The 13,714-nt window shown below is 31.7% G+C and overlaps 1 protein-coding gene across 1 annotated transcript in view; it reads left to right on the forward strand.

Moving 5' to 3' along the window:
* Nucleotides 1–13,714, forward strand: part of LOC139702403 (cadherin-18-like) — a 215,788-nt gene that overhangs the window by 180,730 nt on the left and 21,344 nt on the right. The window contains 2 exon segments of the mRNA XM_071603491.1: nt 281–359; nt 9,793–9,910. Coding sequence (XP_071459592.1) covers nt 281–359; nt 9,793–9,910 — 197 coding nt within the window.

Here is a 13,714-nt window from a genome sequence, read left to right on the forward strand (position 1 = left end):
AGAATCTGGCATTTAGAACAAAACTACTACTTTTTGCTTTTAAGAGTACATAAGTCTCTTCTCTTTATAACCTTAACAGTGGAATATACACAATTTGAAGAAAAAAATTTCAAGTGTATTTCCTATTGCCTTGTGTTCCTCTCTTCATGTATAGTCAGATCTTATTTTTGCAATATAGGAAAATTGAGATCCCTAGTTTGTGTGTGTGTGTTTCTGTCTGTCTGTCTGTCTCTCCTCTCTCTCTCTTTTCCTCTCTCTCCCTCTTAATTTTCTTCAGTAGGGCTGCAATATTCAGCATTTTAATAAGTACTTCAAGTGATGCTATTGTAGAATGTGTTCGAACACCAGTTGATAAATTGGTATCATAAAGTTATTTGTATTGTGTTAAATCTTTTCAATACTTCTCCTAGTAATTATATTGTTATATTGACTTAAGATTGAACCTTGACTAGTGGTGGAAAAAGAATAATAAGCAAGATTATGGAAAGAAAAAGAAGGAAAACATACCACCTCCTATGGGAAGCTTTGCAGTAAATGACAGGGAGAGGTTTTGAAGGCTGTAGATGGATTTGGTGGGACAAAGATTTTAATATTAAGAAGAGAGACTGAAAACAGACAACAGTGATGCCAACAGGAGAATAATTGATTTAAAAGGATGCCCTGGTGATAGAGGGCATCCTTTTAAATCAATTATTTACATCAAGTTTTCAATTGAACATTAACAACATTAATAAAAATAGTAAATAGTAAATGGAATCTTGATCACAGGTAGATAAAAACAGCTCATTTATGACAGTTTCTTTCCTACGCTGAGACAAGTGAGGGACAGGAAGAAGACGGCAATGGATACAGGGAAGTTTGGATGATATAGCTGGAGAATGTGGAGGGTTTTCTTGTCTTGTAAGTCCTATTACCTTATAAAATAGGAAATAACATGCAATTATAGAAACTGAGCAGGGTGGTGAATAGTTTCTCTATATTCAAGATCTGAAGTACATGTAAACATTGGGGCATTGTAAAAAGTGGGAATATCTTCCCACATGCAGAGCAACGATCAATCTAATGGCTGCCAGATAAAAAATGAAATTGAAACTATGCACATGTGTGCACATGTGTTTAATTAACATGCTTCATTCCCTTTTGCACCCACTCAAAATGAATATTTTCAAGAAGAAATGTTTTCAATTGAGCAATAAGTACTGATGATGTATTAAAAACAACCCCAGTGACTCAGGAGGCTAAGACAGGAGGATTCTAAGTTCTAGGCTACTCTCTGCAGTTCAGCAAGACCCTGTCCAAAATTTAAAAATAGTAATAATAATAATAATAACTGGGGATTAATGTAGTTCAGTGGTAAAGAATCCCTTGGTTCAATCTCCAGTGTGAAAAAAAAGAAAAGTAAAGAATCAATGCATTTTACCCTTCAAGAGGGACTGATTCAGATGGCAGGAAAAGGATAAAAATCATCCTTAAAACCTGTTTCTTATTTAATCTCTAAGGCAGCTCAGTTTAGTCAGCAAGGCAGAAAGCTAATCTCCTCGAAGATCAGAACCTGAACTACTCTATAAACCAGCCAGCAGGGGCACCTGCACATCCATGTCCATATCATTCCCTCATCAGAAAATTGCCAAGTGGAATTCTCCGATGCATGACGTGGTACATTGTAAATACACTCTGGTAACTTTCATTCATTGTTTAATGGAGCCTGACTGGGTGGAAGGGTGAAGAAAGATAAGGATGAATGCAAGTTGGTGTGCTCTGTCCTCTGACATCCTCTGTTGCTCCGGATGGACTTCTCTACAACAGTCTCTCTCAGAAACTATTTTTATGGTTCCTGTATCAATTTGCATTCTTTATTGCAGTTGTTCTGAATATTAACTCTTTTATTTCAAGACTCTAATTTACCCTGTCCCTTTTTAGTGAATACCATTTGTACTGCCGCTTTCCTTTCCCTAGGTTATTCAATTGCTCATACAATGCCTATTAATTTAACTCAAAATATTACCGTTGTGATTTATGTGAAGGAAGTACTAAGAGATACAACCTTTACTGTGGAAACAAAAGCAAATCTTGATCTTACCATTTATATCTATGACTTCATCTAATTCTTTGAAACTTCACTTATTTTAAAAATGTACTAGGTGATTCTGAAAAATAGATAAAATAAGGTGAAAGGATGGTCTAAGCTACGTCTGACTCATAATCATTCTACTACCTCAGCATCTCCTTTACTATCTCTCTCATTCTCTATTTAAAAGGGAAGTTTTTTCTCCCGAACTTGAAGTTCTCTGCCCCAGGTTCCACAGTCACTGGGATTACAGTGTGTGCCAGTTGTCTGATTAACATTAATCTTGTTGTGTGTGAAGTGGGGAAGGGACTGGGGGCTGAACCCAGGGCTCCCCTGCTTGCTAGATAGGTTCCCTAACCCTGACTCATATTCCCAGCCCAAAGCACATTTGCTTACACTTTCCATGCCACTCCATTTGGTCCTTTAGTTGGCCTTTCTATTCCATGTCATCAACCACCTGGATGCACAGGAAGAAGAAAATCCCCTCTGTCTGTTGAATCACATATGCTTGCTTTCCTCATGTTTCTGTTAATCTATTTCCCCTTCCTTTTTGGGAAGCAGCAGGTTCCTTTATGCTTCACAGTTCAAGTTAAATACTGTTTGTGTAAGGCATATTTCCAGGTGTATTTCTGTCAGGAATCTCCTTTGAACCCTCTTTTTTGTTTCATGTATCATAGTATGCATTACCATAATTTTTCACTGTACACAAAATGAAATTCCATATCCACAGCAAAGATTCTGCTTCTGATAGAATAAGACATTTTTTCATTAATTCACTCTAAATTACCTGTACTGAAAATGCATTCTTGCCTATAACAGATGTTAAAAATTGCTAAAGCCATGTACTGTGTATTTTTTAAAAGTTATAATATATTGTGTAAAAGACCATTATATCATTTCATTTTACAAATAATTTGAGATTAACCATAAGAATAAACAAATGTTAGAAATATTTTTTTTAAATTTAAATGAAAAATAACTATGGGTAAATGGAAGAAAGATCAATAGAGGAAAGGGAACTAGAGATGGGAGAGGGAATGGGAAGGAGATGTGTTGCAATGTGCATTAAACAAGATATATTCCATGCTTGTATAATTATGGCAAAATGGATTCTACTGTCATGTATAACTAAAAAGAACCATAAAATTTGAATAATTTCTAAGGGAAAAGCATGAAATATGTTCAACTATACCCATAATAGACTATCCCAAATACCAATTTTTTTTGTCTTTCAGATTTTGATTATTGAGATTTTCATTGTTATTTCCTTGTTTGCTTTGAGTTCCAAAAAAGGATCAGGCTCTTCTTTGCTATTGGTTTTAAAAACTGTTGGACTGTGAACAAGGAGCAAAAATTAAGGCATCCTACCCACTGGATGTATAGATTTCTAATTCAAATGCACTGTAAAATAGGAACATTTATTTGAGAATTTACTATTGAAAAAGTTTTTCAGGCTTATTTTTTATATTTTTAAATTCTAACATTTGAAATGTTATTCTGTATTATGGTTTGGATGTGAAGTTTTCCCCAAAAGCTCCTGTGTGAGACAATGAATGAAGGTTTAGAGGAGAAATGAGTGGATTATGAGAGCCTTAACTCAGTGAATCCCTGATGGGTAACTGAAGGTGAGTAGGGTGTGGCCAGAGAAGTGTGGGGGGGTACTGGGGGTGTGCCTTCAGGCTACATAATTTGTATCTGGTGAATGGAGTCTCTCTCTCTCTCTCTCCCCGCTTCCTGCCTACTTTCTGAGCAACTTTCCCCCACCACACTCCTCACTTTGAGCCCCAAGAAAGAGACCTGGTTATTTATAGATAGAGACCTTTGAAACTTTAAGGACCAAATAAACTTTTCTCCTCTAAAATTGTTCTTGTACGGTTTTTTGATCAGAGCACCAAAAGTGATGACTAAAACATTCAGCTTATCTAGAGGCTCTGGAGAGAAGAATCCAAATTTCAATGCAGTGGAATTCATCACTGTTTTCCTAATGACTTTTGACAGGAAGTCGTATTAGGCAAATTTTGTTTATGCTATTTCATCTACAGGCATGACTATTGACAATTGTTTTAAAATCATATATTTTTACAATATAATTTAGTGTATTAGCTGTAAATAAATGTCTTGATGAAACATCCTGAAGAATTTGATCTATATATTGATGGCTGTTGGTATGCATTTACATATATGAAGCCATTTAATTTTTTAATATAAAGCACATATATAGAAATGAACATACACATATCCACTGGCATATAATTATACAAACATAATATATAGTATATTAATAAACTTTATATATATATATATATATATATATATATATATATAATGTGATATATACTTAAGTTATTTGAATTGAAAGATCTTTGTATTCATTTTCCCATGATTAATTGACAATAAATATGTCAAAATGTTTTCTTATATTTTCTATATTAATGTTAATCTGTATCACATTGATGGCCTCAGGTATGTGGCATTTCTGAGAGAATTTTATATAGCATAGAAAAGTGCTGTCTTCATCTCCAAAATGAAGACAATTGTCAGAATTTTAGGGCTTCCCTAAACCTAAAATTCTATGAGTTTATGACTAAATAAATTTCAATTTTTTTTAAAAAAATATATAAGTTACATTATTACATGAAAGCCATCATAATTTTGGGAAAGAACTATGCCATAACCTGCTTATCTTAGTTAATACTCACTGAACATGGTGTAGTTATTTCACAAACCATTGTATGAAATTCTTCACTATTCTTATTCTGCATCTTTCGTTGGATATTTATTATTGGTTTTAAGAGAGCTATCACAAGGCTTAGCACCTCTAAATTCTAATATATTTTGATAAAATTTTGCGGTTACTATTTTAGCCACCAATTTTGCCCTTCAAATTTTAGAATGTTCACATGTGAGTATAATTAGATTTTATTTTTTGTATGTGTGCTAGAAATTGAACCCAAGAGGGGCACTTTTTATTTTTATAATTTTCATTTTTATTTTGAGACTAGGTCTTACTAATTTGCTTAGGACACAATAAGTTGCTGAGGTTGGCCTGGAACTTACGATCGTCCTCCCTCAGGCTCCAGACTTGCTCGATTGTAGGCATACACCATGATCCAGGCTACAATTATGTTCTTTGTATTGTTGCTTTAACAATTATTTTTAACTTTTTACATCAAAATAAAGTTGTACTTTGATGTAAAAAATCATTTTAAAATATTGCTTGTGACAGCTATATTTAAACAAATCATTACCAAGATATGTAGCTTTGTTATTAAAACATTGCAGAAGAAAACGGTCTGGACTTTTCTAATGTTTAATTTTATAGACTTTGAATCCTTCAACCTTATGTTAACAGCATTTTTGGAAGAAATGTGTTTTGACTTCATGTGTTTTAATACAGAGTTGGAATAGGAAAGGGTTTAAACAATGATTTCTGAAATAAGATTTTAAAGTGGGTTTGCATTGCCCAACTGTACAACAAATCTTCTTTCTCTGACAATGGCTTTCAGAGTCACAGATATTTCTATTATGAATGCTGTACATCTAATCCATCACTGTGTTGCCATGGCAAAGAGATTGGCCTTTTATGAAAGTTACCACCACATACAACAGACTTCAGGTCAACTCAGATGACAATGTAAACAGTAAATGATAGTTCTCAGAGTTAATGTGTTTTCCCATTCTGGGAAAAAAAAAATATTTTAAGTACTTTTCCTGAAGTAATATTAAAAATAATGCCACATGTGCATGAAATTTGAAATCAATTCCTAAAGTAGAGTGTTTCTTTTAGGTGTACCAAATATACCTAAGTGAGAAACCTTAAATAAGACAGTCCTTTCTAATATATGTGTTAAGTTTCATCTGTGCTCTTTTTATTTTTCATTAGAAAGAAGCTCTGAAAATATTACATGAAAATCATTTTATTATATGATAATAACTGCTGCTACTTTACATATAATTTTATCAACTATGTAACTTTGTATGAAAAAATAAGCCAGGTAAATAAAACTTTTATAAAGTATAAATAAGAGATAATTGAACTCACAGAAATTCATATTCTTATTTAATAAATTTATACAGAATCTCTTCAATATTATATTATAAAGCAAACTGATTGATTAATTTAGAAACAATGTTGTATATTCCCTAGAACAGACAGTATAGTACTTAAATTTATAACACTGATTTTTATTTCTAATACAATACTCTCACAGTATAGGATTGTGGAAAATAAATTTTAAAAAACAATCACATTTACTAAGATTATTATCAATTTATTTCCTGCTTATTATTTATCAATCTGAACTATCAATTTGATTTTCCCTCTTTGACTTTGAAAAGTAGACTAAATGTGTGACTCTACATCTGTTATACCATTCTAAATAATCAAATTATTATAATATGTATTAACTAGATCATGAGTATATATTAGGAAATTTTTGGGTGATGTTCAAAGAAATGAAAATCAAATATGAAATTTTAAGGCATTTCAGGTTACAAAGTAATATTACAGAGAGCACAGGTATCACAATGTGCATAAATTACAACTCTGGTAACAGAAGATCCTGGGTCATAGAGAATTGGCAATTATCTAGGTATCTCTCAGAGATATCTCTAAAATCACAAACATGCAAATTTTCCATGTACATTTTCTGTAAAAATTCTGAAATAATAATAACAAAAATCCTGCTTTCTTAATGAAATGAAGAAGACAATTCATAAAACAGAAAAGTTGAATATGATATCTCAGACCAAGAGAATATCTTAGGATTCAGGACAAAAGTAGACCTATCATTTCAGGTTTTTGAAAACATTTTGCAGAAATTTTAAGTAAAAATTTAACTTATATGACCATTCATTCTATAAATGTTAATGATGAATGGGATATTCTAAAGCAAAATGTAGTAACTGAAACATTGTTTCTTATGCTAAACGGACTGGGGATTTTTTTCTCAAGGAGAACAGATCTGTTTTAAGCACACGCCCTATTAGGGTCAGATGTGAATGGTCTATATGTATCTGTATAAGAATGGAAGGATGCTTTGGTAAAGATCACACACACACACACAAACCCCAATATTAAAAATGAAATATAAATTATATAAGTCTACCATATTGAATAATCTCACATTTGTAAAAACATTAGGAAAACATTTAAATATTTATAAACTAATGGATAGAAAGGGAAACAATACCAAAGACCTAAAAACAGCATACTACAGGGACACAGCCACATCAATGTTTATAGCAGCACAATTCACAATAGCTAGACTGTGGAACCAACCTAGATGACCTTTAATGGATGAATGGATAAAAAAAAATGTGGCATATATACACAATGGAATATTACTCAACACTAAAAAATAACAAGATCATGGCATTTGCAGGGAAATGGATGGCATGAGAGCAGATTATGCTAAGTGAAGTTAGCCAATCCCTAAAAAAACAAATGCTGAATGTCTTCTCCAATATAAGGGAGGTGACTCAAAATGAGGTAGGGAGGAAGAGCCTGAGAAGAAGATTACCTCTAGATAGAGAAGAGAGGTGGGAGGGAAAGGGAGGGAGAAGGGGAATTGCATGGAAGATGGAAGGAGACACTCATTGTTACACAGAATACATGTATGACAACGTGACGAAAAAGAAAAAAACTGTGTCACATTAGATTGGGTAGAGAGAAGTGATGGGAGGGGAGGGGAGAGGAGGGGAAGGAGGGAATGGAAGAACAGCAGAATAAAATAGACATTATTATTGCTGTGGGTATATACGTGACTGCATGACCAATGTGATTCTGCAACCTGTACACTCAGAAAAACGAGAAATTATACCCCATCTGATTCAAATGTATGATATGTCAAGATCATTGTACTGTCATGTGTAACTAATTAAAACAAATTAAAAAAAAAAGAAAAGGAAACAATACTACACATGTGATAGCAAGAAACATAAAACAGCTCATTCCCTCTGAATTATTTGTTCTCCATCAATATCTCTGAGATCTATTCTGGGATAAGAAGTGACTTTGCAAATGCATCTTCATGCTATAATGTGTCATAGAGAAAACAGGATGGCAAGTTGCGGAAGCACAATGAATGAGGAGTAGGGCATGGAAGGATGTTTCTTTTTGAAACAAGGGAAAACAGAGAGAAAGCTATGTGTTTCTGCATGTGTATATGTGTATGCTGGTATGTACCACTGTGGGCCATGGGGATGGGTTAAGAGAGTTATGTTTGCTTTAAATAAGTGTATTTATTTAACTCTGAAAACAAATTAGACAAATTGATTTTGTCTTTATTTCAACCATATACTAATTAACTGATGTGCAGAGAATGTAAGTACAGCTCTCAGTTGGCAGGGCACTCTGAACTCTATTTGAAGCTTTTCATGCACTTGAGGAAAATGGTCAGATTGTATCTGATTACCCATCATACATTCTCCTACTCAGAGGCAAAACAAATGGGAAAAGATCTACCTAAAGAGTAGTTGCTCTTTAAATGGAAGAAGAAAGTTCACCACCAACCACATGAAGTCTTCGGCTTCAAAATGTGCAGGAGTGAGTCTTGGGACATGTGGAAGAAGGTGATCCCTTCCACATCTGGAAGCACTTGGTGACTGTCATTTCCTGAGCACAAATGCCTTTTCTGTTTTCCCTCCCCCTATCACTCTTCTGAAGTAATTTTTCATGCCTTCATCTTCTTCTAATTGTCTCAATATGTGGAGAAGATTTGGGTTTCAACAGTGACAATGTTAGGTGAATTATTTCTACTGTAAAATATTTAAATTGGATAAAATATTTTTATAAACATATCACATTTTGCAATTGACATAATACATTTCATAAGCAGAAAATACAAACTTATTGTTTTCTTTTTCCTCTCTTTGTTTTTAATTTGTCTAATGCATGGCAGGAAAAAAAATAAGGAGACACATAAATGTTTAGGATATAAAATTTTAAAGGAGAGAAATATTGTTTTGTTTATTTGCTTGGGTATTTGTTTTTAAAACTACAATGGCCACAGCTACTAGAATTTGCTTTGATCTTGTACCACTAGAAATGATTTATTTATATACTCTAATTTAGTGTTCTCCTTAAGGTGCACTGAATCCAGATTTTAGATTTGTTTTCTCTTGACCACTAAAGAAGAGAAGTTCTTGATAAATCACCAAGGGTTCTGATTTTGCCTCTGCCACTATTTCAGAGATTTGGGACATAGCATAATATTTGTGAGACTCTGGTTGTTCACCAATAAAGTACAGGAATTGGATCAAGATCTCAAAGGCCTCGCAATATATACTTTAAAAAAATTAAGCATCCACTGCTTTTGTAATTACTGACAGAAACCCACATATACTGAGAGACTGTTCTACATCAACACTGGGGTGTTTATTTTTGTGCAAACAATGCTTTACATCTCTCTAAAGAGGCATTCACACAAAACTTTACATATAATTGGCCCCAAGGTATTATGAGTATTAACAAATATTTTAAAGTATCTATACTCTGGTAGAAAAAAATCTGTAAATGAGTATAAATTATAATATTTTTTCCCTCTAAAATCCAATACAATGGAGAACAAAGTAATTGGTGCTTTCATGAGTTTAACTTTAAACAATTGATTTGGAAAAAGAATCTTTAAAAATCCTTGTAACAACTAAAATTATATGGCATAATTAAAACCAAGTGAATAAGCCAAATTAAATTTACTATTTAGTATGCTTCTCTTCTTTAGGTTATTCATACCATCAGTGCCACAGATAAAGATGATTTTGCCAATGGACCAAGGTTTAACTTCTTTCTCGATGAACACCTATTTATCAACCCAAACTTCACCCTTAAGGACAATGAAGGTGAACATAAATATATTTTTTCTGTGTGTTTTTTGCTATGACTTAATATGGAAGATGTCTGATTAGTTTTTCTTTATTCTTATATACCCACAAACAGCTTGAAAATCAGCATTCAGTGTCGAGTTGATGTTAATGTGTTATGATCTGTGAATAGCTTGTATTTAAAATTGAGCCATATGTACAAATAGTTTTCTTTGAATTTATTCAGAACCATTCCTTTAAACAAGAAATACACAAGTAATATGCTCTTGGGCAAATTTTAAGAGAAATCTAAGCTGACAAAAATGTTTATGCAAGTTGCTACAACTGCTAGGAGGTAAAAATATTTAAATTAGAAAAAATGAAAAATATATTCTAGAGACAGTTATGAATGGAAATGCAATGTTTGAAATCATCTATATTAGCAAAGCTATCAGGAAATATATGCTGGGGAAATTATATTTCCTTTTGTTGTTAGGAACATTTTCCAGAGTATAGGTGGAAATATGCATAATTGTGAGGTGTTATGGAAGTTTTAAAAATCATTTTTGTTTAATATTCTGTATTGAGGGGAGGAAGAAATACCGTAATTTAGTAACTAAGAAGATTCATCATTATTTGGGATATTTTATTTGGTGGATTCCTCATAATCTAGACAAATAATAAGCCATTCAGTTTGTGTAGCTTTCTAATTAGCATCAACATTTTCCTCCAAATTAACTTTTATCATGATTTTTTTTCATGCTGGGGATTGAATACAAGGGCACTTAAGCACTGAGCAACATCTCCAGCTTTTTTACTTACATATGTATTTATTTATTTAGTTAGTTTAAGACATAGTCTTGCTAAGTTGCTTAGGGTCTTTCTAAATGGCTGAGGCTTGTCTCCAACTTGTGATCCTTCTATCTTAGGATCCCCAGTCTCTGGGATTGCAGGCATGCACCATCATACATACTGATCATATTAATCTGGGTACTGTTGAGATTTAATAATTGCCTCAAATTGACATGAAGGAAAATGTTACATAAATTGTGGAATCAACATTTAATTTTCTTTTGGTACACTTCTACAAAAGCATTTTTGCCATTATCCTTGAGTGTCTTTAAATTTTACTAATGAGTATATACTACAGTGTGAATGCAGCCATAGGGTTCATATGAAATACACATCTTCATTGTCTCTCCCATTTTAAGTAGCCTCATGATCTACTCTGCTTATAAGGATATATATTTGTGTAGAATAAATTGCATTTAACTCATCATTGTAAATTTACTTACATCTGAACATCCTATGCTATAATCCACATATGTTTAGTATATAAACATGTGAATTTTAAAAAAAATTCAGATTTTCCTGCATTCCAAATAAATATATAATTGGAGGTAGCATTTAACTTTCTGCCTTAGTAGACTGAAATCATATTCCTTCAAACTATGCACTCATTGTTGAAAGGATATATGTGTGATTTCTTAAGCAACTATTTTGTTCAAGCAAATGAATGCTTAAACTGGTTAATCTTTTTCAAGTGAGAGGAGCCTGTCGACAGTTGTATAAGGATGTTTTAAAATATTTTAAAAAATATCTTATAGCTTTTGAGGGTTCAATAAATTATAAATAATAAACAATTTACCTTCAGTAGAAAAAAACAGTAATTCTCTTTAAAAATTGTATTAATGCATAGTTTAAAATGTGCTTCAGCAGAATGTCTTGGTTGCACTATAAAAGCTGAACTGCTTAACCTCTTGAGCCTCAGTTGTGACATGGATTATTCATAATTAGAAATACTACTAAGTCACCTTAGAAGAACTAATTGTATATAAATGAATTAGAATAATATAGTTTATTCACAAAGAAGAAAATTATTAATAATAGTGTAAAATATTCAAATTAGAAATCCAATACTCCTGTAACTGGGGTGCTTGAGCATTATATTATATGAATTCATAGACATTCACACGCCCCTAGAACATAAAATTCAGTCCAGAAGAAAAAAAAAAAAAACTTAAGACCATTATGTTTTTGAGCCTACTGCTTAAATGAAAGTGCATATTCAGAAACACAAAAGAAAGCACACACAGTCCCCAAGCCAGGGCATCTAATCAGAAAGCCATAGTTTAGCAACATATCCAAATACTTTATGGAAAGGATGAGGTAAAAAACACAGATATATCCAAACAGCAGAGAAAGAAATGTATATTGCTGTGTATGATAAAGATGAAGAATTTTAATTTTCAATAGGGAGTTAGATTAAAAAATATATATCAAAAAATAAATTCACTTTAAGTAACAAAGATACTCATAAATGAAAAGCATTTCAATAGAAATATTTAGTGTTCTGAAAATAAAGAAATAATATCTTTATTCAAAGAAAAAGGAATTAGCTGGGCACAACTGTAATCCAAACTACTTGGGAAACTAAGTCACGAGCATTGCTAGTTCCAGGCCAGCCTCAGCAATTTAGCAAGACACCTGTCACAAAAAGTAAAATAAAATAAAAAACGTTGTGGATGTACCTCATTGACATAGAGCCATCAAAACTAACATACAAACAAAAACAAATCAGAAATTCTTTAGATAAAATGAGAACAATTACAGAAGACAAATATATGTATAAATAATTGGAAAATATTTATCAAAATAAGAATGAAGTTTCTAAACGTATTGTAAACTATATAAAACTACATGGAGAAGGATATAGAAATTTATATATATATATATATATATATATATATATATATATATATATATATATATATATATATAAATTTATGTAAATTTATATATATATAAATTATATATAAATATTTTATATAATTTATATATAAATTATATATAATATTTATATATATATAAATTATATATAAATATTTTATATAATTTATATATAAATTATATATAATATTTATATATAATGATATATATTATCATTTATATAAATGATAATTTATATATTATATATATATAAAATATATAAATTATCATTTAATAGTAAATTATCATGTGTGTATAAGTATACATATTTTGATGATATATCCATGTGCATGTATACATAGACTATATATCAATTATAACTATATTCATTAAATATATAGGAATTATGAATAACTAAGTAAATAATTAATAAATTTGAAATATATGGTTAGGAATAATACAGATGAAATTCAGAAATGTGGTCAACTGTGGGTGGAAATGAGAAGTGAAATCAGGTGGATATTTATGCAATGTCTTATTTTTCTGAGACATATCTAAACAAAAGTAGCATTATAATATATATAAAGTTTGAGTGGTAGTATTTTCTTTTAATTTCTGTATGAGTGAAAAGTTTCACTAAAATAACTAAAGCATGTTTGTAGCACAAAATAGGAACTCACTTACTCAACTAGTGTGAACCTGAACACTATTTATGTCAGTTTCTCTAAGTGTTGATCTCTTCACAAGTATAGTCAGGATCTATTTCCTGCCCTCAAAAACATCTCATGTGATACAGTGATCACACATGGAATGGTACAGAGAATAAGCATGATGCACAGTAAGGACAGATAAGATATGTGCCTGTTCTGGAATAAGATGAGTGAAATTTATCAGAATAAGGGCAGTGGCTATAAGTTTTAGACAAAAGATTGGAAGTCACAAGGTCCTAAGGTGGGAAAAATCACGGGAGTAGACCAGGATTAAAATTTCACATGATGTCAACAGCTATAGAAAGTGGACATAAAATTAAGAGGTGGTGAAAGGGGCAGGCTGTAGTCACTTTCACAGTTTCTTAGACTATGGAAATAAATCTTCCAGTATTCTCCATTTTTATGGTTTCAATCATAACTGCAT

Source organism: Marmota flaviventris, chromosome 17, assembly GCF_047511675.1.
Source record: "Marmota flaviventris isolate mMarFla1 chromosome 17, mMarFla1.hap1, whole genome shotgun sequence".
Classification (NCBI taxonomy): Eukaryota; Metazoa; Chordata; class Mammalia; order Rodentia; family Sciuridae; genus Marmota; species Marmota flaviventris.